The sequence below is a fragment of the Salmo salar genome, chromosome 15 (assembly GCF_965601325.2).
Source record: "Salmo salar chromosome 15, fSalSal1, whole genome shotgun sequence".
In the NCBI taxonomy this organism is placed as follows: Eukaryota; Metazoa; Chordata; class Actinopteri; order Salmoniformes; family Salmonidae; genus Salmo; species Salmo salar.
In genome coordinates this window covers 71,935,957-71,955,418 of record NC_138305.1, presented here as the reverse complement: position 1 = coordinate 71,955,418, position 19,462 = coordinate 71,935,957, and the positions used below count along the sequence as shown (strand labels likewise).

Below are 19,462 nucleotides of genomic sequence, written 5' to 3'. Positions count from 1 at the left end.
GAATGTGAGAAACATCCAACCCTTTTCAAACTACAACACGAAAGCCTTTGCTAACGTTGTTTTAAAAAGCATAACATCTACAACCTTTTGTACAAATGCAAATATATCACCTGTAAGTAGGTGACTTGTAGCTCGTTGTGTAACAACACAGTATTCATTTAGCAAGACAATGCAAGTGTCTGCTAGCTAGGTGCTCAAAAGTGAATTACAGACAGTGCTGCAAAGTGAGAAAGCAACTTCAAACGTGAGTGATGGAAGGTGTCATAGTCTGACACAAAATATACACCGCAGAAGAGACATTTAGGGTAAACTGAATTTACCCCAAAAAGTGTAAGAAGAATAGGCCTGCCTAATCAGGTGGGCGGGGCCCTTGGGAGCGTTCGTTTTACGAAGTGACGTATACACCGGATGCGGAAATTTAGCAGCGAACAACAGTAGTTGGGATCTGCAAAAATGGTGTACGTGGCGAATGGTTAGTGGTTTATTGATATTGTTGTAATGTATGTGTTTATTGTTTCATTAAAGTCGCTAATTAATATACACATCGTAGTAATTCATCTCTGCAAGCTCACTATGTCTTCACCTTTCGCTAGAAATGCGAAATGATGCTAGCTAAGTAGCTAACATTAGCTACGACAACAAACAGTTACGATAGACAGCAGCTAAATAAGGCAGGTTGAAAGTTATTCGAGTCTCTTTTAACTCTCTATGGGCTGTAGAGTGGAAATTGGATCATTCTATTGAGCCTGGCTATATAGCTAGCTAGTTAGGCTTCTTCTGTGTGTGTCTCTCCAGTCTTCGCTATTGATTTGTAGGCATGTAATGTTAGTGAAATATATATAGCCTCTGTGTTTACTGCTGGGCCTGAAATTAGCACCTGCCAATGCTAGTCACACTGGCTGATGGACCAAGAGGCTAGTTCCAGGTGTTGTAGTTTGGATATAATCATCACTAACAAGTTTTCCTCTCTTATCAGGTCAGGTCCTGGACAACAGAAGCCAGTCTCCATGGCGAATGTCGTTCCTCACTGATCTCTTCTGGGGTGCTGTGGAGTTCATTGGCTTGTTGTAAGTCAGCAGTCAACACAGAGGCCTCTGGGCATTCGCATGGCACTAGCATTGCATGTTGCTGTGAAGATTATCATTACAAAGTCAATTATAGGCCTTGTATACAGAGATAATCATCTGCTTTGATTATTATTTTTTTCTCTCACAGTTTCCAATCCCTGGTCCAGCCAGATCTGACAAAGAGGGGTAACTCTGGCTCATCCTCTGCAGGCTACAGTGATGGCAGAGGGTAAGTCCCTAAGGTCCAAACAGAGAGTTAGTCTACTTCCCATCATGTCAGGCTGACGTGGCAATCACAAAACACTTCTAGTGCAAGACTAGGGCTTTGTAATGGTTAAGATGAATGGCTTTAGAAATAATTAGTGGCAATATGTAACTTTTTGGGCAACCTGACCAAATGTACATAGAAATGGAGGTTATAGATCTATCATTCTACTTGAAGGCTTCTAAGAAGCAGTAGATATGTTTTATGTGCGCTATTTCTATGCTTCCCGTTTGTAAGTTATTTTTGTTCTTCGTAGAGTACAAAATGGAAAGTAAAATATCTTCAAACAGCTGAAACATCAATATGTTTGGTTATGGAATATATACAGTACCAGTCAAAAGTTTGGACGCGTACTCATTCAAGGGTTTTTCTTTATTTTTACTATTTTTTTACATTGTAGAATAATAGTGAAGACATCAAAACTATGAAACAACACATATGGAGTCATGTAGTAACCAAAAAAGGGTTAAACAAAATGTTATATTTTTCAAAGTAGCCACCCTTTGCCTTGATGGCAGCTTTGCACACTCTTGGCATTCTCTCAACCAGCTTCATGAGGAATGCTTTTCCAACAGTCTTGAAGGAGTTCATTCCCGCATGCTGAGCACTTGTTGGCTGCTTTTCCTTCACTCTGCGGTCCAACTCATCCCAAACCATCTCAATTGGGTTGAGGTTGGGTGATTGTGCACTCATCACTCTCCTTCTTGGTCAAATAGCCCTTACACAGCCTGGAGGTGTGTTTTGGGTCATTGTCCTGTTGGAAAAACAAATGATAGTCCCACTAAGCGCAATCCAGAAGGGAAAGGCGTATCGCTGCAGAATGCTGTGGTAGCCATGCTGGTTAAGTGTGCCTTGAATTCTAAATAAATCAGTGTCCCCAGCAAAGCACCGGCACAACATCACACCTCCATGCTTAAAGGTGGGAACCACTCATGCAGAGATCATGCATTCACCTACTCTGCGTCTCACAAAGACACGGCGATTGGAAACAAAAATCTCACATTTGGACTCATCAGACCAAAGGACAGATTTCCACCGGTCTAATGTCCATTGTTCGTGTTTCTTGGCCCAAGCAAGTCTCTTCTTCTTATTGGTGTCCTTTAGTAGGGGTTTCTTTGCAGCAAATCCACCATGAAGGCCTGATTCACGCAGTCTCAACTGAACAGTTGATGTTGATGTGTCTTACTTGAACTCCATAAAGCATTTATTTGGGCTGTAATTGCTGAGGTTGGTAACTCTAATGAACTTATCCCCTGCAGAAGAGGTAACTTCTGGGTCTTCTTTTCCTGTGGCGGTCCTCGTGAGAGCCAGTTTCATCATGGCGCTTGATGGTTTTTGCGACTGCACTTGAAGAAACAGTCAAAGTTCTTGACATGATCCAGATTGACTGACCTTCATGTCTTAAAGTAATGATGGTCTGTCATTTCTCTTTGCTTATTTGAGCTGTTCTTGCCATAATATGGACTTGGTCTTTTACCAAATAGGGCTATCTTCTGTATACCACCCCAACCTTGTCAAAACACAACTGATTGGCTCAAATGCATTAGGAATGAAAGAAATTCCACCAATTAACTTTTAACAAGGCACACCTATTAATTGAAATGCATTCCAGGTGACTACCTCATGAAGCTGGTTGAGGGAATGCCAAGAGTGTGCAAAGCTGTCATCAAGGTAAAGGGTGGCTACTTTGAAAAATCTCATATGTAATCTAATTTTTTATTTGTTTTACTTTTTTTTGGTTACGACATGATTCCAAATATATTTCATAGTTTTGATGTCATCACTATTATTCTACAATGTAGAAATTAGTCAAAATAAAGAAAAACCCTTGAATCAGTAGGTGTGTCAACATTTGACTGGTACTGTACTTCACAGCGGTTTAGATGGTACAATGATTCTCTACACTATAGTAGCTTATTTTGTCACTTGCACTGAAATTAGGCACACTATTAGAGTTCTAGCAACCAGGAAATGGTGGAGCGATTTCTCTATAGTGCAACTTTTAAGATTGTCATGTTGATGCAGAATAAGGGTTGACTGACTTCATTATGACAGTGGACAAGTGTTCTAACATTCCCATGGCTGTCTTCTCTCTTCCACCAGCCCCCCTGGACCCCCTGGTGGCCGGAGGCGGATGGGGAGGATAAACCACGGTGGGGGGCCCAGCGCCCCTCCCATGGGGGGAGGAGGATGAGGAAGGTGAGGGAGATATGGTGATACAGGCCACAGTTATCATAAAGGTGTCCGCATGCTTCCCAGTCGGAAGAATTTGTGCATTTGGAAAGTATTCAGACCCCTTGACTTTTTCTACGTTTTGTTACGTTACAGCCTTATTCTAAAATGGATTAAATATAAAATGTTCCTCATCGATCTAAACACAATAGCCCATAATGACAGCGAAAACAGGTTTAGACATTTTTGCTAATTTATTAAAAATACAAACAGAAATACCTTTACATAAGTATTCAGACCCTTTGTTATGAGACTCAAAATTGAGCTCAGGTGCATCCTGTTTCCATTGATCATCCTTGAGATGTTTCTACACCTTGGAGTCCACCTGTGGTAAATTCAATTGATTAGACATATATCTGGAAAGGCACACACCTGCCTATATATGGTCCCACAGTTGACAGTGCATGTCAGAGCAAAAACCAAGCCATGAGGTCAAAGGAATTGTCTGTAGAGCTCCGAGACAGGATTGTGTCGAGGCAAAGATCTGGGGAAAGGTACCAAAACATTTCTGCAGCATTAAATGTCCCCAAGAACACTGGCCTCCATCATTCCTAAATGGAAGATCTTTGGAACCACCAAGACTCTTCCTAGAGCTGGCCGCCCGGCCAAACTGAACAATCGGGGGAGAAGGGCCTTGGTCAGAGAGGTGACCAAGATCCCGATGGACACTATGACAGAGCACCAGACTTTCTCTGTGGAGATGGGAGAACCTTCCAGAAGGACAACCATCTCTGCAGCACTCTACCAATCAGACCTTTATGGTAGAGTGGCCAGACAGAAGCCACTCAGTTAAAGGCACATGACAGCCCGCTTTGAATTTGCCAAAAGGCACCTAAAGACTCAGACTTTGAGAAACAAGATTCTCTGGTCTGATGAAACCAAGATTGAACTCTTTGGCCTGAATGCCAAGCGTCACGTCTGAAGAAACCTGGCACTATCCCTACGGTGAAGCATGGTGGTGGCAGCATCTTGCTGTGGGGATGGTTTTCAGCGGCAGTGACTGGGAGACTAGTCAGGATCAAGGCAAAGATGAATGGGGCAAAGTACAGAGAAATCCTTGATGAAAACCTGCTCCAGAGCACTCAAGTCCTCAGACTGGGGCTAAGGTTCACCTTCCGACAGGACAACGACCCTAAGCACACAGCCAAGACCACGCAGGAGTGGTGTCGGGACAAATCTCTGAATGTCAGTGAGTGGCCCAGCCAGAGCCCAGACTTGAATCTGATCGAAGATCTCTGGAGTGACATGAAAATATATGTGCAGCGACACTCCCCATCCAACTCACAGAGCTTGAGAGGATCTGCAGAGAAGAATGGGAGAAACTCCCCAAATACAGGTGTGCCAAGCTTGTAGAGTCCTACCCAAGAAGAAACGAGGCTGTAATCACTGCCAAAGGTGCTTGAACAAAGTAGAGTAAAGGGTCTGAATATTTATGTAAATGTAATATTTCTGTTATCGTTTTTTTTATAAATCTGCAAAAATGTATAACCTGTTTTTGCTTTATCATTATGGGGTATTGTGTTTATTGATGAGGAACAAAAAGTTGAATTCATTTTAGAATAAGGCTGTAATGTAACAAAATGTGGAAAAAGTAAAGGGGTCTGAATACTTTCTGAATGCACTGTATTATGATGCCATTTTTGACGTTTTTGTTCATTTGGGACTCCGGTAAGGGTTTTTTCGGCTGTTCGGGGGCACAGTTTGAGGCAACGCCCCTTCGGCGATGATTGGTCAAGTCTTTTGTTGTCATTCAACAAGAGACGACTCGTTTTCATGCACATTTTTGATTGAGAAACACTGCCCCAAACATCTTTGTTTTATGTAAAATCGCGTGACTAAGATTCCCTACGCAAAAACCTCAAAATGAATGACCAAAAGAATGTGGACACCTGCTTGTCAAACATCTCATTCCAAAATCATGGGCATTCATATATGGAGTTGCCCCCCCCCCCTCCCCCGCTGCTAAAACAGCCTCCACCCTTCTGGGAAGGCTTTCCACTAGATGTTGGAACATTGCTGCAGGGACTTTCAGCCACGAGCATTAGTGAGGTTGGGCGATTAGGCCTAGCTCACAGTCGGCGTTCCAATTCATCCCAAAGGTGTTCGATGGAGTTGAGGTCAGAGCTCTGTGCAGGCCAGTCAAGTTCTTCCACACCGATCTCGACAACAATTCTGTATTGGCCTCGCTTTGTGACATGGGCATTGTCTTGCTGAAACAGGAAATGGCCTTCCCCCAAACTGTTGCCACAAAGTTGGAAGCACACAACCGTCTGGAACTAAGGGGCCTAGCCCGACCCATGAAAAACAGTCCCAGACCATTATTCCTCCACTATGCATTGGGGCAGGTAGCATTCTGGCATCCGCCAAACCCAGATTAGTCCGTTGAACTGCCAGATGGTGAAGTGTGATTCATCACTCCAGAGAAGGCGTTTCCACTGCTACAGAGTCTGTCTGTACTGGGTCTGAAGTTCAAATGTATGCAGAATATACAGTGATATATGTGCATGCAATGAGTAAACAAGCTGCACAAGAGCTCAATCTAATGGTCCATGTTACAGTGGCTCACTGTCTCATGTTTGCATCTAAATGTGAAAAAAACTGTCTGCATGTTCTCCAGAGGGCAACTGATGCCACTGAGCCAGATGTCTATATGTGAGGGGAGAAGCTCCAGGTATCTGATTTTAGGTACATTGGCATCATAGTTGATTCTCACCTCTTTTTAAAAAGGAGGTGAAAAAGGTAACTAAAATAACCAAGTTTTTTGTTTACTGTTTAGATTAAATCGAGCGCTCTCAAACTTCCCATCATTCTGATTACGGTAGTCATTTTGTCACCCTCATCATGGCAAAGACACGGAGAAATGCATATGATGCAGCTTTCAAGTTGAAGGCGATTGATCTGGCTGTTGGAAAAGGAAATAGAGCTGCTGCACGGGAGCTTGGTCTTAATGAGGCGATGATAAGACGTTGGAAACAGCAGCGTGAGGAATTGACTCAGTGCTAAAAGACAACTAAAGCTTACTGCTAATTTTACATTTTTTGTTACAAGCCGTGTTTCGTTAAAGCCTAGTTATTTTTGTTAACAACCGTGTTTCATTAAAGCCTATTTATTTTTGTTACAAGCCGTGTTTCGTTAAAGCCTATTTATTTTTGTTACAAGCCGTGTTTCGTTAAAGCCTGTGTAAAGTTCATTTGTTTCAATGGACCGGTAGGCACCTGCGGCTTATACACATGTGCGCCTTATTTATGTTCAAAATAATATTATTTTTTTAATTCAGTGGGTGCGGCTTATATTCAGGTGCGCTTAATAGTCCGGAAATTACGGTACTCCCCCACTTAACATACTGCTTGTCTAGTTGGGCCCAGGCTTGCTGTACATTAAAACCCATTCAGTCTGTCCACAGACTCTCAAGTGCTTGATAGAATGCCCAATAGCCATCATCACTGTTACATCCTCAGAAAGCATGAGCTCCTGAGTTGGGAAAATCTTGTGCAATACACCGACGCATGTCTTGTATTCAAGATCCCAAATGGCCTGGCCCAAATGGCCTCCACTTAGTACTTTTGTTGCAACCGAGGACAGGCGATTTGTATGTGCTTCAGCACTCGGCGGTCCCATTTCTGTGAGCTTGTGTGGCCTACCACTTCACGGCTGAGCCGTTGTTGATCCTAGACGATTCCACTTCACAATAGCAGTTGACCGGTGCTGCTCTAGCAGGGCAGAAATTTAACGAACACACTTGTTGGAAAGGTGGCATCCTATGACGGTGCCACGTTGAAAGTAACTCGGCTCTTCAGTAAGCCCATTCTACTGCCAATGTTTGTCTATGGAGATTGCATGTCTGGTGAAGACCTGCCTTACAACAGGACTACAAGCCCTCAGTCCAGCCTCTCTCAGCCTATTGCGGACAGTCTGAGCACTGATGGAGGGTTTGTGCGTTCCTGGTTTAACTCGGGCAGTTGTTGTTGTCATCTTGTACCTGTCCCGCAGGTGATTTTCGGATGTACCGATCCTGTGCAGATGTTACGTGTGCCACTACGAGGACGATCAGCTGTCCGTCCAGTCTCCCTGTAGCACTGTCTTAGGCGTCTCACAGTACGGACATTGCAATTTATTGCCCTGGTCACATCTCCAGTCCTCATGCCTCCTTGCAGCATGCCTAAGGCAGGGACCCCGGGCATCTTTCTTTTGGTGTTTTTCAGAGTCAGTAGAAAGGCCTCTTTTTAGTGTCCTAAGTTTTCATAACTGTGACCTTAATTGCCTACCGTCTGTAAGCTGTTAGTGTCTTAACGACCGTTCCACAGGTGCATGTTCATTAATTGTTTATGGTTCATTGAACAAGCATGGGACACAGTGTTTAAACCCTTTACAATGAAGATCTGTGAAGTTATTTGGATTTTTACGAATTATCTTTGAAAGACAGGGTCCTGAGTTTATAATGCATCTTAGATGAATTCTGACTATTTTGAGGATGCGTCTCAAAATGGACAAACAGTACTAGTGCTGCTTTTTTATTTTTCAAGGGAATGTCTTTTAAGCCATAAGACTCCTGAACAGCTAATCAAAGGGCTACCCAGACCCCTCTTTTACGCTGCAGCTACTCTGTTTATTGTCTATTCATAGTCACTTTAACTCGACCTACATTTACACTACCGATTTAAAAGTTTGGGGTCACTTAGAAATGTCCTTTTGGTTTTTGAAAGAAAAGCACTTTTTTTGTCCATTTTAAAATGGCATCAAATTGATCAGAAATACAGTGTAGACGTAAATAACTATTGTAGCTGGTAATGTATTAAGTCATATTACTGTGAATATGTGGTAGTGTAGAACATAACTACATTGTTTCGTGTTCCCTGTTCCTCTCCATAGGTAAACGCCTACACATTTTTGTGTAGGCGTGGGTTGTGGCACACCGGCTGCAGACATGTAGCCTAATTTAGGCTGCAATGACGTGCATGTGTGCCAGCCCCCATCCTCTACAGCTGCTTCTGCTCACCACAGACTCCTGACGCTGCTCTGGGAATTCCTACACGTAGGGGCCAGGGCGGCCGATACGGCAGCTTCCTGTTTCAGACCCCTCTTCTTGTCCCATTGTGAATCATATCACATCCCTCTCCGAAGCTGTAATATTTTTTTGTATCCCACTGTTAAATAAAGTCCTGTGCTGTATACCTGTGTACTTTCTAAGAATGTTGAGAGCAATGAAATGTTGAAATGTAATTTACTAGGGGCATGATAAATATAGGTTCACAGTTTAGCTTCCTTCACAAGTCCTTACCAGTACTCAATCTCGGATCCGCTGCCTCACAAACACACTTGACCCCCCGCTTGACAACGTCTTAGCTAATTGCACTATAGGAAAGGTAGCACAGTTTATATCATTTTACCAAGTTAAATATGCCTCGTATCTAAAAATGTATTGGCACCTACATATGCTCTGTAAAAATAAGTGAAAACAGTAAAAATCCTATTATTCAGAAATAAATATAGCTTTCATTTAAAATAAACATCCACACAAATACTAAAATAGAAACTCGGAACAAAATTACAGATTTAATCCATCACTACGTTAAACTGTCCAAAAGACGCACATGCTGTACACGTCTATTAAGAGTACTCAATATAAAGTACTAAGGGAGAGATGTTTGAAGCCTACGAGGGTCATCGCCCAGGTTAAGCATTTACATTATCTTGTGTGTCTGGAAATGTCTTTCTCAATGAGTGTTACCTTTGCCAGTGTTCTACTGTCATCAAGGTAACTGGCTTCTCCCTCTGTTCCGGTGGGTTCTATTCTCTGAGGTTCACCAGACGGACGCGGCCCTCTCCCTGAGCATGCGCACCCCAAAGCGTTGGCACACTCTGGTGGATCCACATCTCCTGGGTGGTGTCCAGGCAGGCCAGCACCGAGCCCCCCCTTCCACAAGACCAGGCAAGGGTTCATGTCCTGGAAAACGCAAAGCAGCCATTAATAACTGCTGCTTGCAGAGTGTGTGGCACACTGAAACTTAAACCATATTGTATTTTATACTCACTGTATAACAGACTGCGTATCAAAACCCTGATCTTCAACATGACTAAACAAGCTATTATAGGACAGAGTTTTGAAGTAGTGTTTCCATACCACAGCAGTTGATGCTGTGCAGGATGGCTTTGTCCAAGGTAAGCGCTTTGCCCTCAAACTGGGTCAAGTAGCTAGTGTTCATTAGGGATTCATATTTTCCTGAAATTCTACCAAGTTTCAATACCAGGAACAATTCATATTTATCCCGAGAATCCTGGGAAATACCACAATCAGAAGTGCCAATTTAAAGCGTTTAAAACCAAGATATTGTCACTATGCCCTGGTTCTCCCAAAATAAGCAGTGGTGTAAAGTACTTAAGTAAAATTGGGGTATCTGTACTTTACTATTTATATTTTTGACAACTTTTACTTCACTACATTCCTAAAGAAAATATTGTACTTTTTACTCCATGCAATTTCCCTGACACCCAAAGTACTCTACATTTTGAATGCTTAGCAGGACAGGGAAATGGTCCAATTCACACACTTATCAAGAGAATATCCCTGGCCATCTCTACTGCCTCTGATCTGGCGGACTCACTAAACTCAAATGCTTAGTTTGTAAATTATGTCCCTGGCTATCCGTAAATTTAAAAAATACATTGTGCTGTCTGGTTTGATTAATATAAGGAATGTGAAATTATTTATACTTTTACTTTTGATTTTTTAGCAGTTACATTTAATTTTGATACTCCAAATAAAATTTTATTAGTCACATGCGCCGAATACAACAGGTGTAGACCTTACAGTGAAATGCTTACTTACGAGCCCCTAACCAACAATGCAGTTTCAAAAAATACAGATAAGAATAAGAAATAAAAGTAACAAGTAAATAAAGAGCAGCAGTAAAATAACAATAGCGAGACTATATACAGGGGGATACCGGTACAGAGTCAATGTGCAGGGGCACTGGTTAGTCGAGGTAATATGTACATGTAGGTAGGGTATTATTATTATTGAAGTGACTATGCATAGATAATAACAGAGAGTAGCAGTGGCATAAAAGAGGGGGGCAATGCAAATAGTCTGGGTAGCCATTTGATTTGATATTCAGGAGTCTTATGGCTTGGGGGTAGAAGCTGTTTAGAAGCCTCTTGGACCTAGACTTGGCGCTCCGGTACCGCTTGCCGTGCGGTAGCAGAGAGAACAGTCTATGACTAGGGTGGCTGGAGTCTTTCACAATTTTCTGGGGCCTTCCTCTGACACTGCCTGGTATAGAGGTCCTGGATGGCAGGAAGCTTGGCCCCAATGATGTACTGGGCCGTACGCACTACCCTCTAGTGCCTTGCGGTCGGAGGCCGAGCAGTTGCAATACCAGGCAGTGATGCAACCAGTCAGGATGCTCTCGATGTTGCAGCTGTATAAGCTTTTGAGGATCTGAGGACCCATGCCAAATCTGTTCAGTCTCCTGAGGGGGAATAGGTTTTGTTGTGCCCTCTTCACGACTGTCTTGGTGTGCTTGGACCATGTTAGTTTGTTGGTGATGTGGACACCAAGGAACTTGAAGCTCTCAACCTGCTCCACTACAGTTTAGTCCCAGGGTCAATAACTTAGTGATGAGCTTTGAGGGTACTATGGTGTTGAACGCTGAGCTGTAGTCAATGAACAGCATTCTCACATAGAGGTTCCTTTTGTCCAGGTGGGAATGGGCAGTGTGGAGTGCAATAGAGATTGCATCATCTGTGGATCTGTAAGTGCGGTATGCAAATTGGAGTAAGTATATTTAAAAACAAATACTTTAAAGACTTTTACTCAAGTAGTGTTTTACTGGGTGACTTTCACTTTTACTTGAGTCATTGTCTATTAAGGTATCTTTACTTTTACTCAAGTATGATAATTGGGTACTTTTTACACCACTGAAAATAAGACTGTCGCTGCGCCACGATGTGAAGATTTCACAGCAAATTAAACTGATATTTAGTAATGATTGAGTAACTTTGATCGCCAAAGATGATGATGTGAATTGCGAAACAGGCCGTTCATAAATTCCAAGCATTATCATGTGCATCAATTAATTCAGCGCATTTCAGCAGTAGGTTATCTTGACACAGAGTTTACGCCGAGTAGGCTATAGCGTTGTCGAATCATGTAACGGCAGTCAAATCAAAAGTCAAAACTTGCTAGATAAACCAACAGCGATTGACAGAATATCTCATATTTTACTTAATCAAGTTGATGATTATACAGATAGTGCACCCCCTCCCAAAAATACATCCCCCCCCCCATGTACAAAATATTTTCACATGAACTGCTTCTTGTACAGTACATTTACATTTTAGTAATTTAACAGACGCTCTTATCCAGAGCGACTTACAGTAGTGAATGCATACATTTCATTAAAAAAAAAAATCTCCACACTGGTCCCCCGTGGGATTCGAACCCACAACCCTGGCGTTGCAAACACCGTGCTCTACCAACTGAGCCACACGGGACAACTCAAATAAATGAAACACCCTTCCCTCCTCATATAATTAACCTCAAATAACAATAACCGTAGCTGTGTTTATAAACATGGATATCAACTTTGCCACTGCAGCATGCTTTTGTGGCACAGTCGATGCCACACAGGACTATGGGCCAAAAGGTTTGGGGGTTTGCAGACCACCACAGATGAGCTCCCTCTCCCTGTCTGTTTCATTACACTACAATCAGAGCCGGCTGCAGACAATGATCAGTTAGGGGTAAATCTGATCTTAAACCTTTTGATGCCATACTTATAATTATATAAAATATATGCAACAAATTTTCCGCCAACAGGTTTCTGAGCCAATGCAACACACAATCAATAAAAAAGCATAGAGACTTTGGCCACTTCAATATCATTGTTTGTGTTTTCAACACCATAATAAATAGACTATGTCAACCTCGACAAACAGAAAATCCATCCCTCCCTACCTTGTGGGATTACCCAGTATAGAAGGCTTGGCTTGACAATCTCTGACTGTCATTACACTTTTTGTTGTTTTGTAACAGATGTCTCTTTCCATTCATCAATTGGCTGCTGAAATTGATGAATGATTAATTGTATTTATCAGTTAAAAAAATATACATATACTGTATTGTGGTGGCTAATTTCTGCATTACCAAATGAGGAGTTACAAACACACCAGTCCGAGTTAACTACATCTTTAATAATTAAGATACTTTTGCAAAAGTTCTTGACCTTCAATAATGCACTCTCTCGAATGAACCATTGAACAAGGTGATTACAGAATGGCTACAGGGATCTTTTATAGCAACGATACACCCCCTTCAACGTACATTGACGAACCACAGATACTTAGTAACAGTTCACAAAGGTTAAGTTTTGTATGACAGATATCAATAAAACACATCAGACAGTAACTGCTATGTCAACAGGGTTCATTATATAGACCAGTATCTGGTCCCCCTAGAACCGTCCCTCCCTGGTACAGTATTGAACAGAACTATTTCATCCAATGGCATATATCAATTGTCAACTCTAGATACTCCCATCTCAAGCAAACCCCCTCTTGACCCTACTCCTGGACAGGCTCACTGGAGGGAGTGAGCCTCTAGGCCATATAATATCCCAGGATAAGTGCGAGATCTAACAGAGGACATACAAGGGTCCAGACACTGCCATAATCCTCCCCACAATAAAGAAAAGGAGGGAGTGACTTGCTCACAGACATTGTGGAGACAAGTCATTGGTTCCCCATTAATCAGCCATCCCTTCACATGGTTTAAGAACACATTCCTATGACGACAAGTCTGACCTCTCCCCTCTCTGGACCCCAAGTGTCTGAGCCCCGGTAGACATGCAACTGAAAAGACACCAGAGTCCAATGGACACTTTCTAATGACAAGTACCTCAAATAAGCATATTATACTAATAAAACATCTTAATTATCTATGTTACCCAACTAATTCTGATTCGTCCACGACAGTATATACACAAAGATTTTTAAAAGTGACTGGAATTCGACAAAGTTGGGGACTTATTTCCATTGTGGTCCCTATTTGAAGAAGATGGCAGGGGATGGCTGCCGTTTTATGAGCTCCTATGGGCTCTTAACTAACCGTGCTATTTTGTATGTTTTTTCACATTGTTTGTAACTTATTTTGTACATAATGTTGCTGATAGCATCTCTTGTGACCGAAAGAGCTTCTGGAAATCAGAACAGCGATTACTCACCTTGAACTGGACAAGAATTTCTCTTTAATGAATCGGACCAGAGAGATTTACTCTAGAATCCCGAACAGGCCCTCATCCCTGTCATTCGCAGGAGAAAGAGACGGAAAAGGTATCGTGGAAGGAGATCGGGGTGCCTTGTGAGGATCCGCCGACGAGTGGCTAATCTGTACTATTCGGATAATAAATTGGACAAACTAAAAGCACGTATATACTACCAACGGAACACAAACGGAACATTAAAAACTGTAATATCTTATGTTTCACTGAGTCGTGAATGAACAACGACGTGAATAACATACAGCTGGTGGGTTATACACTGTATCGGCAGGTAGAACAGCAGCCTCTGGTAAGACAAGGGGTGTGGGTCTATGTACAGTTGAAATCGGAAGTTTACATACACCTTAGCCAAATACATTAAAACTGAGTTTTTCACAATTCCTGACATTTAATCCTGGTAAAAATTCACTGTCTTAGGTCAGTTAGGATCACCACTTTATTTTAAGAATGTGAAATTTCAGAATTATAGTAGAGAGAATGATTTATTTCAGCATTTAATTCTTTCATCACATTCCCAGTGGGTCACAAGTTTACATACACCCAATTAGTATTTGGTAGCATTGCCTTTAAATTGTTTAACTTGGGTCAAACATTTCAGGTAGCCTTTCACAAGCTTCCCACAATAAGTTGGGTGAATTTTGGCCCATTCCTCCTGACAGAGCTGGTGTAACTGAATCAGGTTTGTAGGCCTCCTTGCTTGCACACGCTTTTTCAGTTCTCCCCACACATTTTCTATAGGATGGAGGTCAGGGCTTTGTGATGGCCACTCCAATACCTTGACTTTGTTGTCCTTAAGCCATTTTTCCACAACTTTGGAAGTATACTTTGGGTCATTGTCCATTTGGAAGACCTATTTGAGACCAAGCTTTAACTTCCTGACTGATGTCTTGAGATGTTGCTTCAATATATCAACATAATTATCCTTCCTCATGATGCCATCTATTTTGTGTAGTGCACCAGTCCCTCCTGCAGCAAAGCACCTCCACAACATGATGCTGCCACCCCTGTGCTTCACGGTTGGGATGGTGTTCTTCGGCTTGCAAGCCTCCCCCTTTTTCCTCCAAACATAATGACATGATGGCTGTTATAGTGTGGACAATATATAAATAATTACATAGTAAAAAATGGACATTTAGCTAAAAAATGCAGGGGTCCTAGGAGCAAGCCAGAGGGTGGGTGGACTGGGCTGGGCACGTTCACAGCACCAAAGCCGCAGTCAGCAGCGCACCACCTAGAGAGCACAGAGGAGGAGGAAGAGCATTGTTCCTACAACGTTTAATGTGAGTGAGCCGCGCGCAGAGCCTATCTATGCTACAGTGGAGGTAGATGGAAAGCAGATGAGGATGGAGGTTGACACGGGGGCCTCTGCTTCTGTCATAAGTGAGGAGACCTACAAACAAATCTGGGGCTCAAGACAGGCTTCTGCCCTCACACCAGTAGGGATCAGACTGCGTACGTACACCGGGGAGACCATACCATTGCTGGGGGCTCTAGAGGTGGACATTGCATACAACAGCCAGGAAGCGAGAGCACGGCTCCTGGTGGTGAAAGGGAATGGGCCTAGTTTACTAGGGCGTGACTGGCTAAACAAAATACAACTGAACTGGGGTGAGATAAAACACACCCGAGTGACTGAGGATGTCATTCAAAAGTACCCAGAGATTTTCAAAGATGAACTGGGCACACTAGTTAAGCTGTTCGTGGATCCTCAGGCCGAGCCTCGCTTTTTCAAGCCCAGGACAGTGCCTTACGCCATGAAAAAGAAAGTGGAAGATGAGTTGGAGCAGCTGCAGGAAGCAAACGTCATTACTCCCATTCAGTTCTCCCGCTGGGCAGCTCCTATCGTTCCCGTTCTGAAAAGTGACGGCACGGTGCGTATATGTGGGGACTACAAACTCACCATCAACAGGGCCTCTAAGCTAGACGCTTACCCGCTGCCGCGGGTGGAGGACTTGTTCGCGACACTGGCAGGAGGCAAGACGTTTTCAAAGCTTGACATGAGTCACGCCTACCAACAGCTCCTCCTGGACGTGGACTCAAAAGAGTATGTCACAGTCAACACGCACAAAGGCTTGTTCAGGTACAACCGCTTGGTTTTCAGAGGGGCGTCCAGCCCAGCCATTTTCCAGAGGACAATGGACAATCTGCTGCAGGGGATCCCTCATGTAGCAGTGTACCTGGATGACATCCTGGGTACAGGGGAGACGGAGGAGGATCACCTCCACCATCTGGACCAGGTGTTAAAGAGATTCTCTGAGGCAGGGCTGCGCCTGAAGCGTAGCAAGTGCACATTCCAAGCACAGAGTGTGACATACCTAGGTCACAAGATCACAGCGCAGGGTCTGTGTCCTGTGGAGGACAAAGTCAGGGCAATCAAGGATGCTCCAAGCCCCAAGAATGGGTCAGAGCTCAAGTCGTTCCTGGGCATGGTGAAATACTATGGTAAGTTCCTCCCTGAGCTGTCAACAGTGTTGGCTCCACTTTATCAGCTGCTCCACAAAGACTGTAAATGGAAGTGGGGGCCAGCACAAGAGAAAGCTTTCAAGGAAGTGAAAGCACTACCACAATCAGCACAATTTCTGGTTCATTTTGACCAAGACAAAGAGATCATCCTGTCATGTGACGCCTCGCCCTATGGCATCAGGGCAGTACTCTCTCATCAGATGGAGGACGGGTCAGAGAAACCCATTGGATTCGCATCACGTACGCTGACGAGTGCTGAGAAGGGTTATTCACAGTTAGACAAGGAAGGTCTGGCCATAGTCTTTGCTGTGAAACGCTTCCATCAGTACCTCTACGGTCGTCATTTCACCATATGCACTGACCACAAACCACTGATGAGCCTTTTTAGTGAATCAAGATGCATTCCGCCCATGGCTTCAGCAAGGATACAGCGCTGGGCCCTGACACTGTCAGCTTACCAGTACACTATACTGTATAGAGCGGGGAAGGACAATGCAAACACAGACGCACTCAGCCGTCTCCCACTACCAGAGATGCCTGCCACAACTGTGGTGCCTCCCGAGACAATTTTCCTAATGGAGAGATTGGCATTCACAGGTGAGTTTGACAAACAGATCAAACAGTGGACAGACCAGGATCCTATCCTGTCCCAAGTGAAAATATTCCTGATGCAGGGTTGGCCTCCTGTCATAGAGGATGATGGACTAAGACCTTATGCAAAGCGCAAAACTGAGCTGAGTGTGCAGGATGGCTGCATACTCTGGGGGTCTAGAGTGGTTGTTCCACCCCCTGGCCATGCACAAGTCATGGATGAGTTCCATGAGGCTCACCCGGGTGCCTCCCGGATGAAAAGTTTAGCCAGATCTTACATCTGGTGGCCTAACATGGATCAGGAGGTAGAAGACAAAGTTAAATCATGTTCTGAGTGCCAGATCAACCAGAAGATGGCGCCGCCCGCGCCACTACATCTGTGGGAGTGGCCTGACCGCCCATGGTCCAGGCTGCACATAGACTTTGCAGGCCCTTTCATGGGTCACATGTTCCTTGTCATGGTGGACGCGCACTCCAAGTGGCTGCAGGCGCACATCATGAGCAACATCACAGCGACCACAACCATCGAAAAGCTTCGGCAAGTGTTTGCCACCCATGGTCTGCCCGGACTCTCTGGTGTCCGACAACGCAACAACGTTTACCTGTGACTTGTTCCAAGAATTCATGCGGAGAAACAGGATTCGCCATGTCCGCAGCGCCCCGTTTCACCCGGCCTCAAAAGGCTTAGCGGAGCGGGCTGTGCAGACACTGAAAGAGGGGCTCAAAAGGATGACTGGGGGAACCATCACAACTAAGGTCTCTCGGTTCTTGTTCCAATACCACATCACGCCACAAACAACAACAGGACAGGCTCCAGCGGTGATATTAATGGGCAGAAAGCCAAAAGCTCACCTGGATCTATTGCGTCCGAACATCAGAGCACGAGTGGAACGGAAGCAGGAGAAACAAAAAGAGAGACATGACCACCACGCGAGGGAGAGACAGTTAAAACCCAATGACACTGTCTACATCCGCAACTCCACAAGCAGCCAACGCTGGTTGCCAGGTATCATTCTGAGTCAGAGTGGTCCCATCTCCTTTGTGGTCAAACTGACTGATGGGCGAGTCATGCGCAGACACCAGGACCACCTCCGCCTGCGCTATGACAAAGACAAGACCATGTTTTCAGACGGAACAGCTGTGGGTGGTAGTATACAAGTTGAAATCACAAAAGGTTCTCTCCAGTCTAGCTCTGATGTCTTGCCATCCGAGATTGGCATCTGTCCAATACCGCAGAGCACAGCTGAAGCACGAGCAGGTAACGGTAGACATAAAGGGACAGGTGGAGAGAACCGGGAAACCAATGACAAATGCAGAAAAGGGAAAAATTCTGCTAGCTATGGAACTGCGCTTGAAAACCGAACAATTAAATGTAATTGCAAAAACGTACGACGATGAACAAGCACAAGTTCTTCAACAAAATCGTTTTCTTCAGGAACAAAATCATATGCTACAGGAACAACTCGATTTAGCCAAAACTAAATACGATGATGTCCACGCGAAACTAGATAAATCTGAAGAGTTATCTACAAACAGGAGCGCTCAACTTGACAATATGCATGCTGTTTTGTTGAATGTTACTCAAAATAACACGGTTCTCCTCAAAGCGCTGCAGACCAAAGACAATCAGTTAATGAACACAATGACAAAGTTGGATGATAAATCAGCAGAAAATATTGAAGTCGCGGACCAAATGAATGATGAGAGAACTCAGGTGATGAGGATGGAAATATTGTTTTCTAAGCAAGCAGAGGATATCTGATCACTGAATCTCTCGCTCCGTACTCAAGACCTCTATCTGCAAACCATGACAGATAAGTTTGAGACCGAAAGGAGCAGGTGTGACACTCACGTGTCCAAAATCGGTACTCTAAGCGCTCAAGTGGACTCTGCAATGCAGCAGAATTCCACCCTTAGGTACCATCTGGAGGAAATCCAGAATGGTCACGCTCTACAGCGCGACTACCCATCCAAGCAACCGGAGCCCTGTACTCACAGGAGTGAAGACAATAGGTTTCAGACCTTGCCTCCCTCATGTGTCCCTCAGTCTTCTCCTCTTGGCCCTTCAGCACTGAGTAATATGGAGCCTCTTGGCCAACAATGCCAAGGCTTGGCTTCTCCTCTTGGCCTTTCGGCCCCAATCTCTCCACAGGATGAAGCCAACCCTCTCCGCCAGCTTGGCGCGGAATACCTTGACAAACTCGTCAAGAATTTCCCCACCTTTGACCCCGTTCCAGGTCAGCCAAACGATACTGAGACGTTCCTAGCTGACATAGAGGACGCGTTGGATGGCTACCCAAACGCTACGGGTTCTGACAGGGTTTACCTGTTGAAGCGAACGTCGAATAGACACGTGACGAGGTTCATTCGTCTACAACAGCAACACGTGCTAAATGACTACGCTAAACTTGCCACAGCTTTGAAATTAGAATTCAGTGGTTCTGCGACTCGCAAACACGATAGCTCACTGGCTAACACCGTCAAACAAGCTCGGAACGAACACCCACAAGCTTACTATCATAGGCTTCGTTCAGTTTACTTTGGCCTACTCACAGGAACAGGAATGG

General features: G+C 44.1%; 1 protein-coding gene across 1 annotated transcript; it reads left to right on the top strand.

Annotated features, from left to right (window-relative positions):
- Positions 1-445: 445 nt before the first annotated feature.
- Positions 446-8,733, top strand: selenok (selenoprotein K). Its single transcript, NM_001140901.2, is given in 5 exon segments — positions 446-472; positions 977-1,067; positions 1,216-1,296; positions 3,436-3,531; positions 8,434-8,733. Coding segments are annotated over 5 exon segments (291 nt in total). The 5' UTR covers positions 446-453; the 3' UTR covers positions 8,438-8,733.
- The last annotated feature ends 10,729 nt before the right edge of the window (positions 8,734-19,462 follow it).